General features: G+C 41.1%; 1 protein-coding gene across 1 annotated transcript; it reads left to right on the top strand.

Annotated features, from left to right (window-relative positions):
- Nucleotides 1-60: 60 nt before the first annotated feature.
- Nucleotides 61-8,257, top strand: shisa2a (shisa family member 2a). Its single transcript, XM_052022320.1, is given in 2 exon segments — nt 61-349; nt 7,780-8,257. Coding segments are annotated over 2 exon segments (438 nt in total). The 3' UTR covers nt 7,929-8,257.
- Nucleotides 8,258-18,108: the final 9,851 nt, after the last annotated feature.

Here is an 18,108-nt window from a genome sequence, read left to right as displayed (position 1 = left end):
AAGTCTATTTTTGCCATTTAGGTTGTGAACCGTGTGGTTCTCCTTGCACCAGTTTCAGTAATGGGGGCTGCTCGGTTTGGGACATTGCTTTTCTTCCTTGCGAACAGGCTGGTCGGTGTTTGCGCCGCTTCGGGGGAATATTGCCACGGCTGGTCTGACAGTAACGGCAGCTGGCACGCGGGTTTCCAGTGTCCCGAGAGATACGATGGTCAGGAAGCCACCTTGTGCTGCGGATCGTGTGGTCTCAGGTACTGCTGCTCCCTCCTGGACAACCGACTGGACCAGGGTGTCTGCAGCAACGATAACAGTGTCCACCAAGAGCCGGGCTCCCACGGCAAGTCGGCATCAGGTAAGAGCACCTTCTGCCCTTGGCATCTTCTCTTGAAACCCTCCCCACGAATGAATAGACGAAAATAGTTTTTTTCTTGTGTTACTCTTAGAGGCGTTTTATTAACGTGACACGGAATCCAGACCAAGTTAATTGCAGTAAAACTCTCGGAATATGTGAGCTAACATCTGGGTAGTTGAGCGAGGGTCCTACTGTCTCAGATTTGATCCCCATGTTACGGTTGGCTTGCTGGTCGCAGTTTTTCGTTACAATATGCCTTTGTTAGAGAAAAAATATATCATCCATTCTTTGCTGCATGGGAGCTCATTTGGCCCATTGTGCCTGTGTTAGCTGTCGACCTATCGATTTATTCACAATCTCTGTTTTCTCTCCAAGATTAGACTTCTTTAAGGTACTGTAGAGTCTGCTTAAAGTGTTGTTTCTGGGAGCCATAGTAGAATTACATAGTACAGAAACAGGTCTTCACGTCCATGTTGACCATCTAGTACCCATCTATACTAAAACCATTTTCCAGCACTTGACTGGTAACCTGTCATCCCATGGCCATTCAAGTGCTTGTCTAGCTGCTGAGCGGACCATGGGCTCTGAAAGCAGCATCTGCGGAAAGAAAAAAAAATTCTCTTAAACTCCAGAATTGGAGGGCAGAAGGGACCTGTTGAATTATATTTAATCAAGATCAACATTATAATTGGATATTTTAATAACCTTGCATATGTTTGTGTGTATATCCTTTCCTGAAGATGTTAAATCCATGCTGGGACATGGTTCCATTGCAAATGACATCTTAAATGCTTTCAATTAGTCATTTGTCACAGAGGAGTGCTGCCCATGATGTTTGGAAGGCAATACAGTCCACTATCCCCAGACTGGTTACAGTATGGAAGCCGCTTGGCCCATGCACCACCTCCATGCGAGTGCAATCCAGCTATTCCCACTTCCCTGCCTTCTCCACATAGTCTTGATTTCTATTTTCCTTTCAGAAGCTAATCTAGCTCCCTTTTGAATGCCACAGTTGAACCTAGCCTCAGCACTACACCTGGCAATGCATATTAGACCCTCACTATTTAAACAAAAATATTTTCATGTTGGCTTTAGTTCATTTGTCAATCACCTTCATTCTATGTCCTCTAGTTCTTGACCACTTGGAGTTTTTTATATAATAAGATTCTGTTGCCAGTTGGCAGCCATGTGCAACTTATGGTTAGGAATGGAAGTTTTGGAAGGTTTTCTCTTGCCTCTTAGAATCTGGTCATGCTGGAACCCAGCTTTTGCCCAGTAAAGGGTCAACTAATTTGGTTCAATCTTTGATCACACTTAGGACCATTTGATTCATAAGGTTCAGAAATAGTGAATTTAGCTCTGATCTATAAAGAGAGGTAAGTTAATTTTTAATTTAATTTGTTCCCCATTATTTGATGACCTTTTAGCAAGTATAGTGTCACAAGATATAATTTGGTCAATCAACCTTGTGGCTTGCCTCTCTCTCTGGTATTATCTCCTACAATCCTGCTCCCTATATCACTTTACAATCTTCCTTGCCATGTACTTGTCCAACTCTGTATTAGATGCTGTTGTAGTCTGTGGCTCAGTTGCCATTTGTAATAAAGGTTTTCATGTTGCAACTGCCATCTATGTGGAAGAATGCCTCTGTGTGAGAGAAAGCTTACCATTTCCATTGAGAATCCTCAGTCTATGCTCCTTTGTTCTCAATGCACCAAGCAGTGGAAACTATCCTGTACTATACATCCTCTCAAGACCTTTCAGAACTTTGAAAACTTCTTTGATTTTTCTCTTAACCTTTACAGTCCTAGTGAAAAAGCTAATTCATTCACATGGTATAATCCTACTGAATCTTAGATGAATCATTTCCATAGCTCCAACATAATGATTCAGTGTTATTTTTCTTCTGTTATTGATATTAAAATGTATATTTAATATCTTGTATGACAAAAAGTATAAAGCAGCCTGCTTCTGGTGGTGCCAAAATATTCAACAAGTGCTGGAGAAAGTATACAGAGTGTGTTTGTGCATGTGTATATATATCTTTATATGAATAACTTCCATTGACCAAGTGGCTAACCAGGACACTCCCCTAGACCCAAAACAAACTCTCTTTCTGCCAAGCAGAGATTGCGTTAGAAGAAAATGAAACTAGGCTTTTGGAGCCCCTAGAAGTATGTTTAATACTGCTCACAGAGGCCAGTTATAAAGTTCTATAACAATTGGACTCCGTGGAGTAATTTTAACCCAACCCACATGGTGCAAAATTGACTGGATCAAGACCATTGTCTATTTTAGCCCACATTTGATGTCACTCTACATTAACAACAATCAGTGAGGATATAAAATGAATATCCAACACAATCCTGTCAGTTTCCTTTTGGCAAGGTAAAATTCTACTCTGTTCAGATCGTACAGTTTAAGAAGTGTTCTGCTTGTGCATTCTACGGATATGACTACAGATTCCATGATTAAAAAGGTGGTTTTCTACACTAGATATTGAAATGCTTATAAAACAGAATTGCCCACCAATCTGTTCCCTTTATTTTAAAACTGCTGCTGGATTCATTCTATCGGTGTTAATTACCCTTCTTTCTCACCCACTTTGAGATGTTTTCATGCACAATTTCAGAGGATGTTTACTTATAAGTTATTTGTCAGTGCTGTTGGGTGGGCTGGCTTCACAAATATGATCCTTTATCACTGACATTTATAACTAAACATATTCCAGCAGGTTTCACTCAATACAGAAAGATGAATGTAATGATAATATTTGTGTCGATTTAGATTTGTTTATTGTCATATACACCAGAAGGTAATGAAATTCCTTGCTTGCATGAAGCTCAGAGAATGTTTAACAAGTTCCTTATCGAAGTTTAAACATGGTGCATCCATTGTTTCCCTTGTCTACAGCACATGTTAGTTCCTCAAATATATCTGATAAAATGGTCAAATGTCATTTCTGATCTTGAGTTCCCTGTTACAAGCCATTTTAACTCCCCTCCCCTTTCCCACCCCAACCTATGTCTGTCCTTGACCTCCTCCACTGTCAGGGTGAGACAAACACAGACAAGAGTAACAGCACCTCGTATTCTGCCTGGTTAGTCAACAATCCAATTGCATGACGATTGAATTCTCCAAATTTCAGGTAACTGGTAACCCCTCTATTCCTTTCTTTTCTTTTAATCGACCCAGGTCCTGTTGCACACCCCTTTCTTTCCCCTCCCCCAGCTGGTTTTGTCTGCCTATCACCCACATGGTCTCCTTTTCCCTCCCTTCCTCACCCCCCCCCCCCACCCCCACTGTCCCCATCTGCCCAGCATCCCTCCCTTATCTGGTTCCACTCATCACTTTCCTATCTAATCAAATTCCATAGTCTACAGCCCTTTCTTGTCTCCACTTATCACCTCCCAGCCTCTGTCACTATCTCCATTCTCCTCCTTCCTATCTGGCTCCATCTGCCCATCAGCCCTTCTAACTCCTGCCTCTCCCTACACCTCCACCTCTTTATACTGGCTTTTTCCCCTTTGCACTCTCAGTCCTAATGCAGGGTCTTGAGTGTCCTTTTGCCTCCACAGATGCTGGCTGAACTACTGAATGCCTCCAGCATTTTGGGTTTTTTTGCACTATGTTGACGTTGCCTGATCACCTTGAATTCTTCTAAGTGCCCTGCAATCATATCTTTGATAAGAATTTCTAACATTTTCCCTTAAGCAGATGTTAAGGTCACCAATAATTACTGACTTTGCCCACAGTCATTGAGCTGTGCAGCACTGAAACAGGCCTTTCGGACCACTTTGTGTCCACACTGACCTTTTCGCGCATCTACTTTAATTCTATTTGCCTGCAATAGGTATGTATCCTTCTATGTTTTACCTGTTTGTGCCTATCTAAATGTCTCTTCAATGTAGTGATTGTATCTGACTTCTCAAATACCCTTTATAACTCTTCCTTTCACCTTATACCTATGCCACCTTGTTTTTGATACCACTACCATGGGGAAAAGATTCTGACTATCTACCATGTCTATGTCTCCTATAAGTTTATATTCCTCTATCAGGTCACCCCTCAGCCTCTTTCACTCCAGGGAAAATAAACCCAGCCTATTCAATTACTCCCCATAACTAAATCATCATTCCCCATAACGATGAGTAGGAGTACAGGAAGGAGATGAGGGCCTTAGTGACATGGTGTCATGACAACAACCTTTCCCTCAATGTCAGCAAAACAAAAGAGCTGGTCATTGACTTCAGGAATTGGGGCAGTGCACATGCTCCTGTTTACATCAACAGTGCCGAGGTCAAGAGGGTTGAGAGCTTCAAGTTCCTTGGAGTGAACATCACCAATAGCCTGTCCTGGTCCAACCATGCAGATGCCTCTACTTCCTCAGGAGGCTAAAGAAATTTGGCATGTCCCTTTTGACCCTCACAAATTTTTATTGATGCACAGTAGGAAGCACCCTATCTGGATGCATCATGGCTTGGTATGGCAACTGCTCTGCCTATGACCACAAGAAACTGCAGAGAGTTGTGGACACAGCCCAGCACGTCACAGAAACCAGCCTCCCCTCCATGGACTCTGTCTACACTTCTTGCTGCCTTGGTGAAGCTGCCAGCATAATCAAAGACCCACCCACTCTGGACGTTCTCTCTTCTCTTGTCTCCCATTGGGCAGAAGATACAAAAGCCTGAAAGCACATACCACCAGGCTCACTGTTATAAGACTATTGAATGGTTCCCTAGTACGATAAACTGGACTCTTGTCCTCACAATCTACCTCATTATGACCTTGCAATTTATTGTCTGACTGCACTGCACCTTCTCTGTAACTGCAACACTTTATTCTGCATTCTGTTATTGTTTTACCTTGTACTACCTCAATGCACTATTGTAATGAATTAATCTGTATGAACAGTATGCAAGACAAGTTTTTCACTATACCTTGGTACATGAGACAATAATAAACGTACCAATTTAAAGACCTCCAATCCAAGCAACATCCTGGTGAATCCCCTGAGCACTCTCTCCAGTGCAACCATATCCTCCCCATAGTATGGTGACCAGAACTGCACACAATACTCCCAAGTGCAGTCTGACCAGTGTTTTGTAAAGTTGCATCATAACACCCCAATTTTTATATTCTATGCCCTGACCAATAAAGGCACACATGCCATATGCCTTCTTCACCACCCCATCTGCCTTTGGTGCCACTTTCAAGAAACTATGGACTAGATCCCCAAGATCCATTTGTTCATCATCATTCTTTAGTGCCCCACCAGTACTGTATATGTCCTACCCCTATTTCACTTATAAAAATGCAGCACTTCATACTTGTTGGGATTAAATTGCATGTGCCAATGCTCTGCCCAACTTTCTATCTGGTCTATAGCCTGCTGTAGCCTTAGACGACCTTTCTTGCTATCCACAACACCATGACCATTTGTGACATCCACAAACTTACTAATCATACCTCCTACTGTATATTCATATCCATGTGACAACCAATGACATCCATATTTTAAAAAGAGAAATAAAACTGAGTGCATGAGATCAATTTTAGTTTGAGCTGCAAAAATTGGTGCAGATAGTATATTGGAGCATGAAATTCTGAATGTTTATTGCCGCTTTTATTGAATTGAAGTTATCCTTTGAACATGTGGCAAGGACTGGCAACAAAAGCTTTTACTAAAATAAATGGGACCACAATTTGTTGTCAAACTAACAGGCTAATGTTGCTCACCAATTTGTGAATTGTGGACTATATAAATAAACTCAACATTTTTCTTTAAGATATGTACTTCTTCTGTCATTAACTTTGCAGAACTACTTCTAGGTAGTTGTTCCTTTCATCGAAGGAGATATAGTTGCTGTCTTTGCATGACTAGATACTAACTAAACACATCAAAGTTAAGTCTTATACACTTCACTCCAACAATAACTGTCAACTATGTCATATGTGATAAGTACTGTTATTAATCTCTCTGGCACTGAAAATTAACTGTTGCAAGTTTGCTTTATCAGGGTTTAATAGTCTTTGGAAATTTTTTAAGTGTCTAATTTTTTTCATTTTTTTCTTTCTCCTTTATGTATTTCTTCCTCCCTCTCAATCCAATCTTTCCCTTTTTCTTAAACTTATGTTATTAGTTTCACAGTCCTTAAATTTGACTGTGTAAGATTGTATACTGTTGTTTACCAGTTCACTCTGATCCCATGTGCTGATTTCTCTCATTTCATTTATAATCTAGAGTGAGAGGGTCATGGAATCATAGAGCAATAGTGAATATTGGGGGCAAGTTACAGTGGCTAACTAACCTACTAACCAACATAAACTGAAGGAAACTTGCATTGTCACTGAGAACTTCCAGACTGAACCTGGGTGACTAGAGCTGTGAGGCAGGAACTTCTGTTGTTGTGCCTGTGTGCCACACCCAATTTATCTGTAGTCACTGCAAAATAATTACAGATTTTTTTAAAACATAATTAAAACTTGGGAAATTTTGTGATACATAATGTTTGTCATTATTTATTGCATATTCTTACAAATGATTCATAAAAATGACCTTGTCATCACCATCACTCAACTGTATGCGCCAATGAGAAACAAACAACTGCAGATGCTGGAGATCTGAAGTAAAAGCAGAATATACTTAAGATAGTCAGAAGTTCAGGCGGCATTTGAAGATGGGTCACTGACCTAAAATGATAACTCTTTTTCTCTCTCCACAGCTGCTGCCTGACCTGCTGAGTATTTTCAAGGTTTCTGCTTTTTATTTCAGGTCTGGAGTATCAGACTTTTTCTTTTCTTTACCTATGCAGCTTGCTGCTTGAATTGCATCTTGCTCTCCATCCTGCTGTAGACATTCCCTTATTCTCCCCAACACCTACACCCCTTCCTTTTTTTCCCCCCAGATGACATAGGCTCCTGACCTGAATGGTACCCTGCTTCTTTCTCCGCAAATGGTACATTCAGTAGCAAGTTGTAATTTTGTTTTTAAAAAGAGCCTTAAGATCTTTCTACAATTTCTGCCCCTGTGCATTAAATGCAAAAAAAAGTAACCAATGCTTGTTTAGTATTCCAGTGAGGTCAGTGGAATGGTATTTTGGAGAATAAGGTAAGGTAAGTTTCTTTATTAGTCACACTGTACATTGAAACACACAGTGAAATGCATCTTTTGCATAGAGTGTCCTGGGGCAGCCCGCAAGTGTCACCATGCTTCCAGCGCCAACATAGCACGCCCACCAACTTCCTAATCCGTACGTCTTCGGAAGTGGGAGGAAACCAGAGCACCTGGAGGAACCCACACAGACACACTTGCTGGTATATCACACGTTTAACAATAGTTACTGAGGTTGTGATTCTAGCCATCGTTTATTGCTGTGGCAAAATGTCTTGTGCTCAATGGTAACTTGTTTTTGATGTTTCCTTTGCAGTTCCTATGTATTTGCCGTTCCTCATCGTTGGTTCCATTTTGTAGCCCTTCATCATAGTTGGTTCATTCATTGCGATTTGCTGCTGCAGATGCTTAAAGCCTAAGCCAGAGGAGAACCAGCAGGATGCCCCCACCAGAGCCGATTACTAGAGGCCCATTCCTCCAACTGGTATCAGAACACCTTCCCGCCACTCTACCTCCAGCACCACAACAACTTCAACAAGGAGTTCTATGGGACGACAGAACAACATCTGTTCCATGGGCACGGATGGTATCAACCTCTACATGAACATGCCTACTAATTTCCCAGTTGTGGGATGTCATCAGGCTCAAACAGTTCTTGCCTTCCCAATCACAGGAAATCCCTTTCTACCAGCACAATATCTCAGCTATGGGATTCCAGCAGATCATACATTAGTAATGCTCCTGCATATGTGGATAGACCCAGGGTATGGACAGCAACCTAATAATCCTTATTCACATGGGCCATTAAATGCTGACCAGCTAATGTACCCCACAGTGACTCTGTAAGATTTATCTACCAAAGGAACTTGACTAGTCTTCATGGAACCTCTAACATCTTATTTTGTGTTAATAGAAATTGAAATATTTAGTCAAAGCCAATAATTTAAAAAAAAGTAGTATTTCTTCATTTTAATCTTACTGCAATATGTGAATTTTTTTAGTACTGTGTCTGCTGTTCCTCTCTCACTGGAATAAGTGAATCACTACAACATGATTTGCTTCATATCTGTCCATTGAAATTCATCAATCTGGCAAGAAAAGTTAGGAATATGACTTTTAATTAAACATTTATGCCCATGATTGTTACTAAATTAGTGATTAAGGGAACTTTACATCTTTCAATGATACTCTCAATTCGCCAAACTGGCAGGTAGAACTTTTCCCTCGATTGCTTGTATGCTAAACATGCATATGGCGCAGCAAGTGTGTGTTGAACTCTGCTTCTGAAATTGGCAGCATTAAGTCAATGGATCCAAATTTCAGAAATGGAGGTCAGTGCCTGGCTGCTACTTTAGTACCACCAATCAAGGATGAATTTCTGACTCACAAACGTGCTATCGACCTGGTAAGTTTGATCAGTGCAATATCTCTTGGAATGCAAAACCTTTGTTTGTTAATCAACAGCCTTCATCTTATTTTATGAAAGTAGCCTCTTCTCTGTAAAGATATTAAAGGAGAGCACCTGTAGATTTCTTGGACTGAATGTATGCTGCAAGGCACAAAACTGTACAGAAAGATTCCAATTTTAGTTCATTGAACTAAGTGGAGTTTAACAATTGGGTATTGCAGAGCTCTGACATACCACTAGAAGACCTGTATGGGTTTGCAAATATGCAGAAGATTTGTAAATACATTTGTGTATATTGTGTGGGGAAAAATATTTTTCTGGAAGATAACCCTTATATTTTGCTTCTAAGCACAAATGCTTTTAACTGCTCATCAGGTTCCTTTGTTCCAAATGTATTATACAATTTTTATAAAGGACAGTTTTGTTTGTACATTTCTCAGGTTGTGAATAAAAGTGAACAACTGGCATTGCTATTTCTTTGGGTGACAAAAAAAACACAGGAGACAAAAGCCCAGAAGATTACAGGGAGAGTTTAGTGAGAGGGTCTGAAGAATACTTCAAAGAGAATGAGGTGGCAAGGGAAAAAAGTTTTAAGCAGCAAAGATTTAGAATGAATTTGCAAGATGCTGAAAGCTCTGATGTGAATGGTGACTGCAGGAGATAGTGGTGGGGGAGAAGTTGTGGGGGATGGTAACCTCTTAAAGAGCAAAGGTAGGTGAAGTGGGAGTGCATGACTGAAGGTGGAAAGTAGCTGGGAGTTTAATTATTTGGAAGAATACATCTGTTCTCTACCTTTGCCAAATTGCCTGGTATAGAATGACAGGAATACATGTCACAGATGTTGATTCTCAATTGTTGAATAGTGCTGTGTTGGCTGAATAAATTTAGTGAATTGGAATTTCAAATGATTACAAAAGCTGCTGGCATCTGGTTTGGAAATGGGATAGTTTGCTAATACAATGGCCTTGCACCAAAACACAGTGGAGGTCACTCACTCTGCTGCTTTCTTTACAATTGTAGATTTGCTTTAAAGCTCCTGTAACATTATAGGGCATATGCCTAACTGACTAAGCTCCTGAAGCCGGCAATTGTAAGTAGATTGTCATGACAGTTGGATCTGATTTCATTCTAAGAGAAGATGGATTTCAGTTTGAGTTTTAAAAAAATGCCTTCATCTAAAAATGTTGACTTTTGTTCTCATGTGGTACCCAAAGTTTTGGATGTCCTCTTTTACCTTGTGTCTCATAAGTGCGGGGCTAGTCTGTCAGCATGTTCTTTAGCCATGATAAGCATATTGTTGTTCTCATGTTACCAGATCAGAGCAATTTCATCTGAGGGTGTTACCCATTGATTCCCTTGCCCAGAATGTAAAAAACTAATTGTATGTATACCACTTACTTGGATATATTAATGAACATGGCAGATTGCAGGAATATGAATTCTGTAATCTACAATGCCAGTGCAAGTAGAAGCTACAGATGGCTATTAGCTTAAAGAACTAGGATCAGTTCAGTCTGTTGATGTCCATCTGGATTGTTTCAAGGTTGAAACCTGCCTTGCCTTAATCATTCACACGTATCCTTTGATCACTTTCTTTGTCAAATACCTATTCAACTCCCTGATGTATTCGTCAGTGCCATCCTCATCCACTATCCAGCTAGGTGCTCTCATAATTCATCCCCATTTTTATAGGCAAGACCAATGGGTCAAGTTCTCTCATAACCTTCTCACCTATTTTAACTGGATGCCATTATCCAAGTTTTGTATGGGATGAAAGAGGAAGGAAGTAAAAAGAGAGGAGGTGGGTATGGAATGGAGGAAAAGGGAGAATAGTGAAAGGGATGACTTGTAGTTATATGTATATTAGGAGTATAGCCAGGTGGGTGAGGTCCTAAATGAATACTTCACATCTGCATTCACCAAGAAGGACGTGGAAGATGGTTAGTTCGGGGAGGGTTATATGGATAATCTGTAGCAGGTCAGTATTAAGAAGGAGAAGGTGTTCAATGTCATGGGACGCATAAGGATTGATAAATCTGAGGCTGGATGAAATCTATCTCAGGTTGCTACGGAAAGCAAGGAAAGGGAAAGCTGGGGCCATGACAGATTTTTGCATCCTCGTTAGCCACAGGTGAGGTGCCAGAGGATAGCTAATATTGTTTTTTTTAAAGAAGAGTAGCATGGATAAGCCAGGTAGCTACAAGCCACTGAATCTTATGTCAGTGGTAGGGAAGTTATTGAAGAAAATCCTAAGGCGTAGGATTTTTATATATTTGGAAAGGTAGGGGCTGATCAGGGATAGCATAGCTTTTTGCAAGGGAAATCCTGTCTCATTACTTTGAACTTTTCGACAAGGTAACCAACAAGACTGAAGGTAGGGGAGTACATGTAAGACCACGAGACATAGGAGCAGAATTAGGCTATGTGGCCCTTCGAGTCTGCTCCGCCATTCCATCATGGCTGATTTATTTTTCCCTCTCAACCCCATTCTGCCTCCTCCCTGTAACCTTTGACCTCCTTACTAATCAAGAACCTATCAACCTCCGCTTTAAATATACCCAATGACTTGGCCTCCACAGCCGTCTGTGGCAATGCAATCCACAGATTCACCACCCTCCGGCTATCCTCATCTCTGTTCTAAAGGGACGTCCTTCTATTCTGAGGCTGTGCCCTCTGGTCCTAGACTCTCCCACTACTGTAAACATCCTCTCCACATCCACTCTATCCAGGTCTTTCAATATTCAATAAGTTTCAATGAGATTTCCCAACACCGCCCCCCCATCATTCTAAACTCCAGTGAGTACAGGCCGAGAACCATCAAACGCTCCTCATACGTTAACCCTTTCATACCTGGAATCCTTTTCGTAAACCTCCTCACGACCCTCTCCAACGCCAGCCCATCCTTCCTTAGTTTATATGGACATTGTTTATATGGACTTTAGAAAGGCATTTCACAATTTCCCACATGGTAGGCTAGTCCAGAAGGTTAAGGATCATAGGATTCAAGGCAAATTGGCTAATTGAATCCAAAATTGGCTTGGTGAAAGGAGGAAGAGGCTAGTGGTGAAAGGATAATTGGAAGTCTGTGACAGGTGGTGTACCTCAGGGATTGGTCTGTGATCCTTGTTTATGATAAATATTGATGACTCAGATATGAATGTAAGAGGTATGATTAGTAAGTTTGCAAAGAACACAAAAGTGTGGAAGGTTAAGGCTACAGCAAGATAAAGATCAGATGGAAAATTCAGCAGAGCATCAGCAGATGGAATATAATCCCGTCAAGTGCAAGGTGATGCATTTTGGGAAATCAAATAAGGATAAGGCATATGTAAATGGTAGTGTGCTAAGGAATATTGATGAACAGAGGGACTTTAGGATTCAGGTCTGTAGTTCCCTAAAAGTGGCAATGCGGGTAGATAGGGTGGTGACGATGGCATACGGCATGCATGCCTTCATAGGTCAGGATTAGACTACGAAATTTGGGATGTTGTATTGCAACTTTGCAAGTCACTGGTTAGTTCTGGTTGCCACGTTATAGGAAGGATGTGGTTGTGCTGGAGAGAGTGCAAAGAAAATTCACCAGGATCTTGCATGGATTGGAGGGCTTTAGTTATGAGGAGTAACTGGATAGGTTGGGTTTGTTTTCCCTGGAGTCAAGTGAGATGAGGTGTGACCAGATAGAGATATATAAAACTATAAGAGCATCTTTTACCCATGGTTGTGCGAATAAGAATTTGAAATAGAAAAGTCAACCCTCCTGAATGGAATGTGCACTAGGAGAAAGTAGGGCTGGAAATTGGGGAGACAACAGCAACAATCTTTTAATTGACCTTGCATAAAGTAGTGGTGCCAGGGGACTGAAGTTTTGTACATGTAACACACATATCCCAAGATGTGATGGGGAGATAAACCTGGTGATTGCAGGCCAGTTGTTCTGCAGTCAACAGTAGGGAAACTGCAAATGTCCACAATCCAGGACAAATGAGCTATCACTTGGAAAAATGTGAGTTTCCAAATGGCAGAATAATTGACTCTGGAATCTGGGTTGTTAAACAAGAAAGGAGTGTTTTTTTTAAACATTTTATTCAGAGGAGTCGATTGACTGGCATGAATAGTAATGCTAGACTTTCTAAAGTACTTTGAAATTTAGACTCCTATCAATGAGTTTGGTCAACACCCAAAAAAGTCCATTAGTGTGGATTGCATGACAAGTCTGCAATCGCTCAGACAGTACTAGATCAATATCAAACAGTAATCTGCACCTCACTGCTCTCTAAAACATAGTTTATCTTAGAAGAAGTTGCATTGCTTAATTGAGAGTCCTAACAATAACTAAGGTGAGGGTAATGTTGGCTTTCACTTCAGGTGTCTGCAACAAGAGAGTTTTAATTTGAGTTAGAGAAGAAGAAGTGGTGTGACATTGAAGAACAGACAGGTGCAGCAGCAATGAATGTGAGAAAGCTGACGGAAATCCAAAAATCACTCTGCTTTTTGTTTTTTCCCAAATGGAAAATAGAAAGTAGTCTTCAATAAATTTCTTCCTCATATTTAAATAAAACATAGATTTCATAACACAAGCAAATGCATCAAATAAAGTGCCAAAATGAAGATTTTTGGATTTAAGAACAACATGGGCTCCAGAAACCCTGTGATTTTAAAAAGAGTAGGACAGCAGAGTTTGGTGGACTTTGGTAAGGGGATGATTTTCATTTTTAAAAATGATTTAAATAATTTTATTTTACAGTTAAATTCATTAATTAACCCTGTAGCTTTAAATTGCAGTGATCTAAAGCAGTAACCAAGTAAGTGGGGACCAGTGGTGTGCTGCAGGGATTGGTCTGGGGCCCCAGCTGTTCACAATCAATAACTGATTTTCTTTGGTTGATGAGGGGTAATATATCCAGGTTGCTGGTGATGCAAAGCTTAGTGGTTACAGGCTATAGGGATGATGCAGAGAGACTTTGGTGGGATTCTAGACAGTTTAAGTGACTGGGCAAGCACATAGTAGATTTAATATAATGGAGAAAAATGTGAAGTCATTCAGTTTGGTGGCAAAAAATAGAAAGGCAGAGTATTTTTTTATACATAGTGAGACATTGAAAGGTTCTGTTTTGAGGAGCCTAGATATCTTTGTACATGAATTACTGAAAGTTAACATGCAGGTACAGAATATAAGTAAGAAGGCAAATGAGATCTTGCCCTTTATTGCAAGAGGATTTGAGTATAAGGCTAAGGCTACTAGCTCTAATTGTGTGGGGCACTGGTAAAATGGCATCTGTGGCACTCCACTAGACCCTACCTACTATTTCAAACTTATAGTGTGAATGAAGGTTAAGATAATTCAGTTACAAGCCTAGTCCTTATACCTGAGGAAGGATCTACTTTCAATAGAAAGAGCATAGTATAGGATCTCAGAATGATTCCTGGGAAGGCAGGTTTATCATGTGAGTTAAGTAGTTTGGGCCTATGCTCTTTTATTTAGTGGATACAGAATTGGTGTTTCCCTTGGCTGAGGTGTACAGAATTATGAGTAACTGTTGCAAACTGGTCAGCTATTTGGGGCAGAGATGAGAAGACATTTTGTTGCCCAGAGACCAGTGAATCTTTGGCATTATCTACCCAAGCAGACTATGGAGGCTCATTCACTCAGTGGTGCTGAGGTAAAAGATGAACCAAAGGATGTTTGTGAATGGTAGAACAGGCACAAGGGCTGGATGGCTTTTTTTGGTCCTTCATATTTGGTGCTGCTATGAGGTGACTTTTTTTAGAAAATCAATTGTATTTTTTTGCATTGTATTTCATAATGCTTTCAAGTTGGGGACCCATAGTGGGGTCATGCTTCAGCTATGATGGTGTCTATTGCTGATACTTGGACTAAGCTCCTGCCAATTTTTTTGTAAGAGAAAGCCTCTTAAATGAAGGAAAGTTGACATCAAAAACAATGGCTACTGATTTGATTTTAGTGAACAAGCTAGTATAATACTAGAGTGAATACAAAAAATATCAGATATACATAGCAAACTCATCTACGTCCGAATGAAAGAGTAAAAGTAAGTTATTGCTTTCAGCGTAGAATTCAATTAGTTGTGAAATTTTCAGTTATCCTATTGTTAGAGCACTGCATTATTGCCCTTGTATTTAAGCTGTTAAGTTTGTCTTTTGGAATATCTGTGTGATAGTCTTTTAGCACAGAAGCAGCCTTTGAGTGCACCAAAGCCACCCAAGTCTACACTACTTATTTTACTCTCCTATCCCCATCAATTCCATTTCTCAATGATTTCCCCTGCCACCCAACTACATTACTTGGCTAGCACATTGTTGGCACCCAGTGGTAACCCAAATAGTCATTGGGGAAAATGTGCAAACACCACTCTGACAGCATTCAAGGCCAGAATCAAACTAGTGTCTCCAGAGCTGTGAGGTAGTTAGATATTAGATATTTATTTATTAGTCACATGTACATTGAAGTACACAGTGAAATGTCTTTTTGTGTTACTGAGAATGTGCTGGGGGCAGCCCGCGAGTGTTGCCACTCTTCCGCTGCCGACATAGCCTGCCCACAACTTCCTAACCTGTACGTCTTTGGAATGTGGGAGGAAACCAGAGGAATCCATGCAGCCACTGGGAGAACATACAAACTCCTTACAGACAGCAGCCAGGATTGAACCGCATCACTGGCGCTGGAATAGTGATACACTAACCGCTACACTATCGTGCTGCCCTAGTTGTGCTAACCACTGTCCTTAAACAAGTTTTTGAGGATAAATTGTCAGTTTTATGTTTGGGCCTAAAATGGGTGTCGGATTAACTGCCTTTCATACTATCTGTGTGATTATGCCACTGATTCCAGTTTATTTACTCAAGCAGTGAAAATTTGACTGGAGGATTCAAAATCAAGGAGGACTTGGGGTAAATAAGGATATGAGTTTCAATGTATAAGTATTTATAAATTAGTTGGCAGGAAAAAAAGAAACATGGGGGGGGAATAGTGAGTTATGGTCAGGGATGACAAACAAAATGCTGGAGAAACTCAGCGGGTCAGGCAGAATATATGGAGGGAAATGGACAGTTGACATTTTGGGTTGAGACCCTTCATCAGGACTGGAATAAATGAGGTGAGATAGCCAGTATAAAGGGGGTGGGGTAGAGGGTCAGGGATGCAGTGTCCAAAAGGTCAGAGTGAAAATTCATTAGTACTTTGACTGAAGGTAGGACATTTAACAAGGTCTCTCATGGTAGATTGGTGCAGAAGATTAAGTCATGTGGGATCCATGGTGACTTGGTAGGTTGTATTCAAATTTGACTTGGTCACAGAAGACAAGGAGTGTCTTAGAAGGGTATTATTCTGACTGGAGGTCTGTGACCATTAGTGTTGTGTAAGGACTGGGACCAGGACCTTTGTTTTAAAAAAAAAATAAATTATTTTGACAAAAATGTAGGTGGTCTAATTAAGTTTGCAGATAACATAAAAATTGGTGGAATTTCAGATAGGGAGGAAGGTTGTCAAAGGATACAGCAGGATATAGCATAGTTGGAAATTTGAGAGAAATGGCAGATGGAGTTTAATCTGGACAAGTGTGAGGTGATGCATTTTGTGAGGTCAATACAAAAGGAAAGTATACAGTAAATGTCAATTCCCTTGGGAGCATTGATATACAGAGGGACCTCAGGGTGTAAGTCCATAGCTCCCTAAAAGTGACAACATAAGTGGATAGGGTCATAAAGGCATATGGCATGCTTGCCTTCATCAGTCAGGACACTGAGTATAAAAGTTAACAAGTCATGTTGTGGCTATATAAAACTTTGGTTAGGCCACATTTGGAGTATTGTGTGCAGTTATAGTTGCTGTTTTACAGGAAAGATATGGAGGCTTTGGAAAGGGTGCAGAAGAGATTCACCAGGATGTTGCCTGGATTGGAGAGCATTAGCTATGAGGAGAGGTTGGATAAACTTGTATCGTTTTCGATGGAGTGTTGGAAGCTGAGGGGAGGCCTGATGGAAGTGTATAAAATTGAGGCATAGATGGGGTAGATGGTCAGTTTTTGTTTTCCACCTGCTTCAAAAAGGCATCTATTGTACTGGTGCCCAAGAAGAGCATAGTGACCTGTCTCAGTGACTACAGTCTGGTAGCACTTTCATCAACCGTAATGAAGTGCTTCGAGAGGTTGGTTGTGCTGCAAGTCAACTTGTGCCTTGGATGATCTGGATCCACTCCAATTTGCCTACCGCCACAACAGGTCAACAGCAGGTGTGATTTCTCTGGCTCTTCACTCTTCTCTGGACTATCTGGACAACAGGAACTTGTACACCAGGCTGCTGTTCAGTGACTACAGCTTGACATTCAACACAATCATCCCATCCAAACTCCTCATCAAGCTTCAAGGTCTGGGCCTCTGTACTTTTCTCTGCAACTGGATGCTCTACTTCCTCGTCAGCAGATCCCAGTGAGGATTGGTAACAACATGTCCTCGCTGATCATCAATGCAGGTGCACCTCACTGCTGCATGCCTAGCCCCCTGCTCTAATCTCTATACACACATGACTGTGTGGCTAAGGACAGCTCAAATGCCACCTTCAAATTTGCCAACCACACTACTGTTGTTGGACAAATCACAGGTGGCAATGAGTCAGCTTACCAGAGTGAGATAGGGCACCTGGTTGAGTGGTGCCACAACAACAACCTCTGGCTCAACATCAGCAAAACTAAAGAGCGGATTGTTGACTTCAGGAAGGGGAAAGAAGGTGAACATGCGCCAGTCTACAATGGGGGATCAGTGGTGGAGAGAGTCAGCAGCTTTAAATTCTTGGGTGTTAACATCTTGGATGACCTGTCCTGGACCCAGTACATAGATGCAATCATAAGGAAAGAGCGCCAGTGTCTTTACTTTCTTAGAAGGTTGGGCTTGTTACTGAACACTCCAACAAACTTCTACAGATACTGCTGAAAATATCCTGACTGGTTGTGTCGTGGTCTGGTATGACAAACTGAATGTACAGAATGTGCAAGAAGCTGCAGAAAGTAGTGGACTCTGTCCTAAACATGGGCGCATCCCTCCCCACCATCAGTAGTATCTACAGGAGGCACAGGAACGTAACATCCTTCATCCCTGCCACCCAGGCCATGGCATCTTTTTGCAACAGCCATCAGGCAGGAGGTACAGAAGTCTGAAGTCCCACAACACCAGGTTCAAGAAAAGCTACTTCCCTTCAATCATTCAGCTCTTGAACCAACCAACA

The sequence above is a fragment of the Pristis pectinata genome, chromosome 8 (genome assembly GCF_009764475.1).
Source record: "Pristis pectinata isolate sPriPec2 chromosome 8, sPriPec2.1.pri, whole genome shotgun sequence".
Lineage (NCBI taxonomy): Eukaryota > Metazoa > Chordata > Chondrichthyes > Rhinopristiformes > Pristidae > Pristis > Pristis pectinata.
This window is presented reverse-complemented; position numbering and strand designations above follow the sequence as displayed.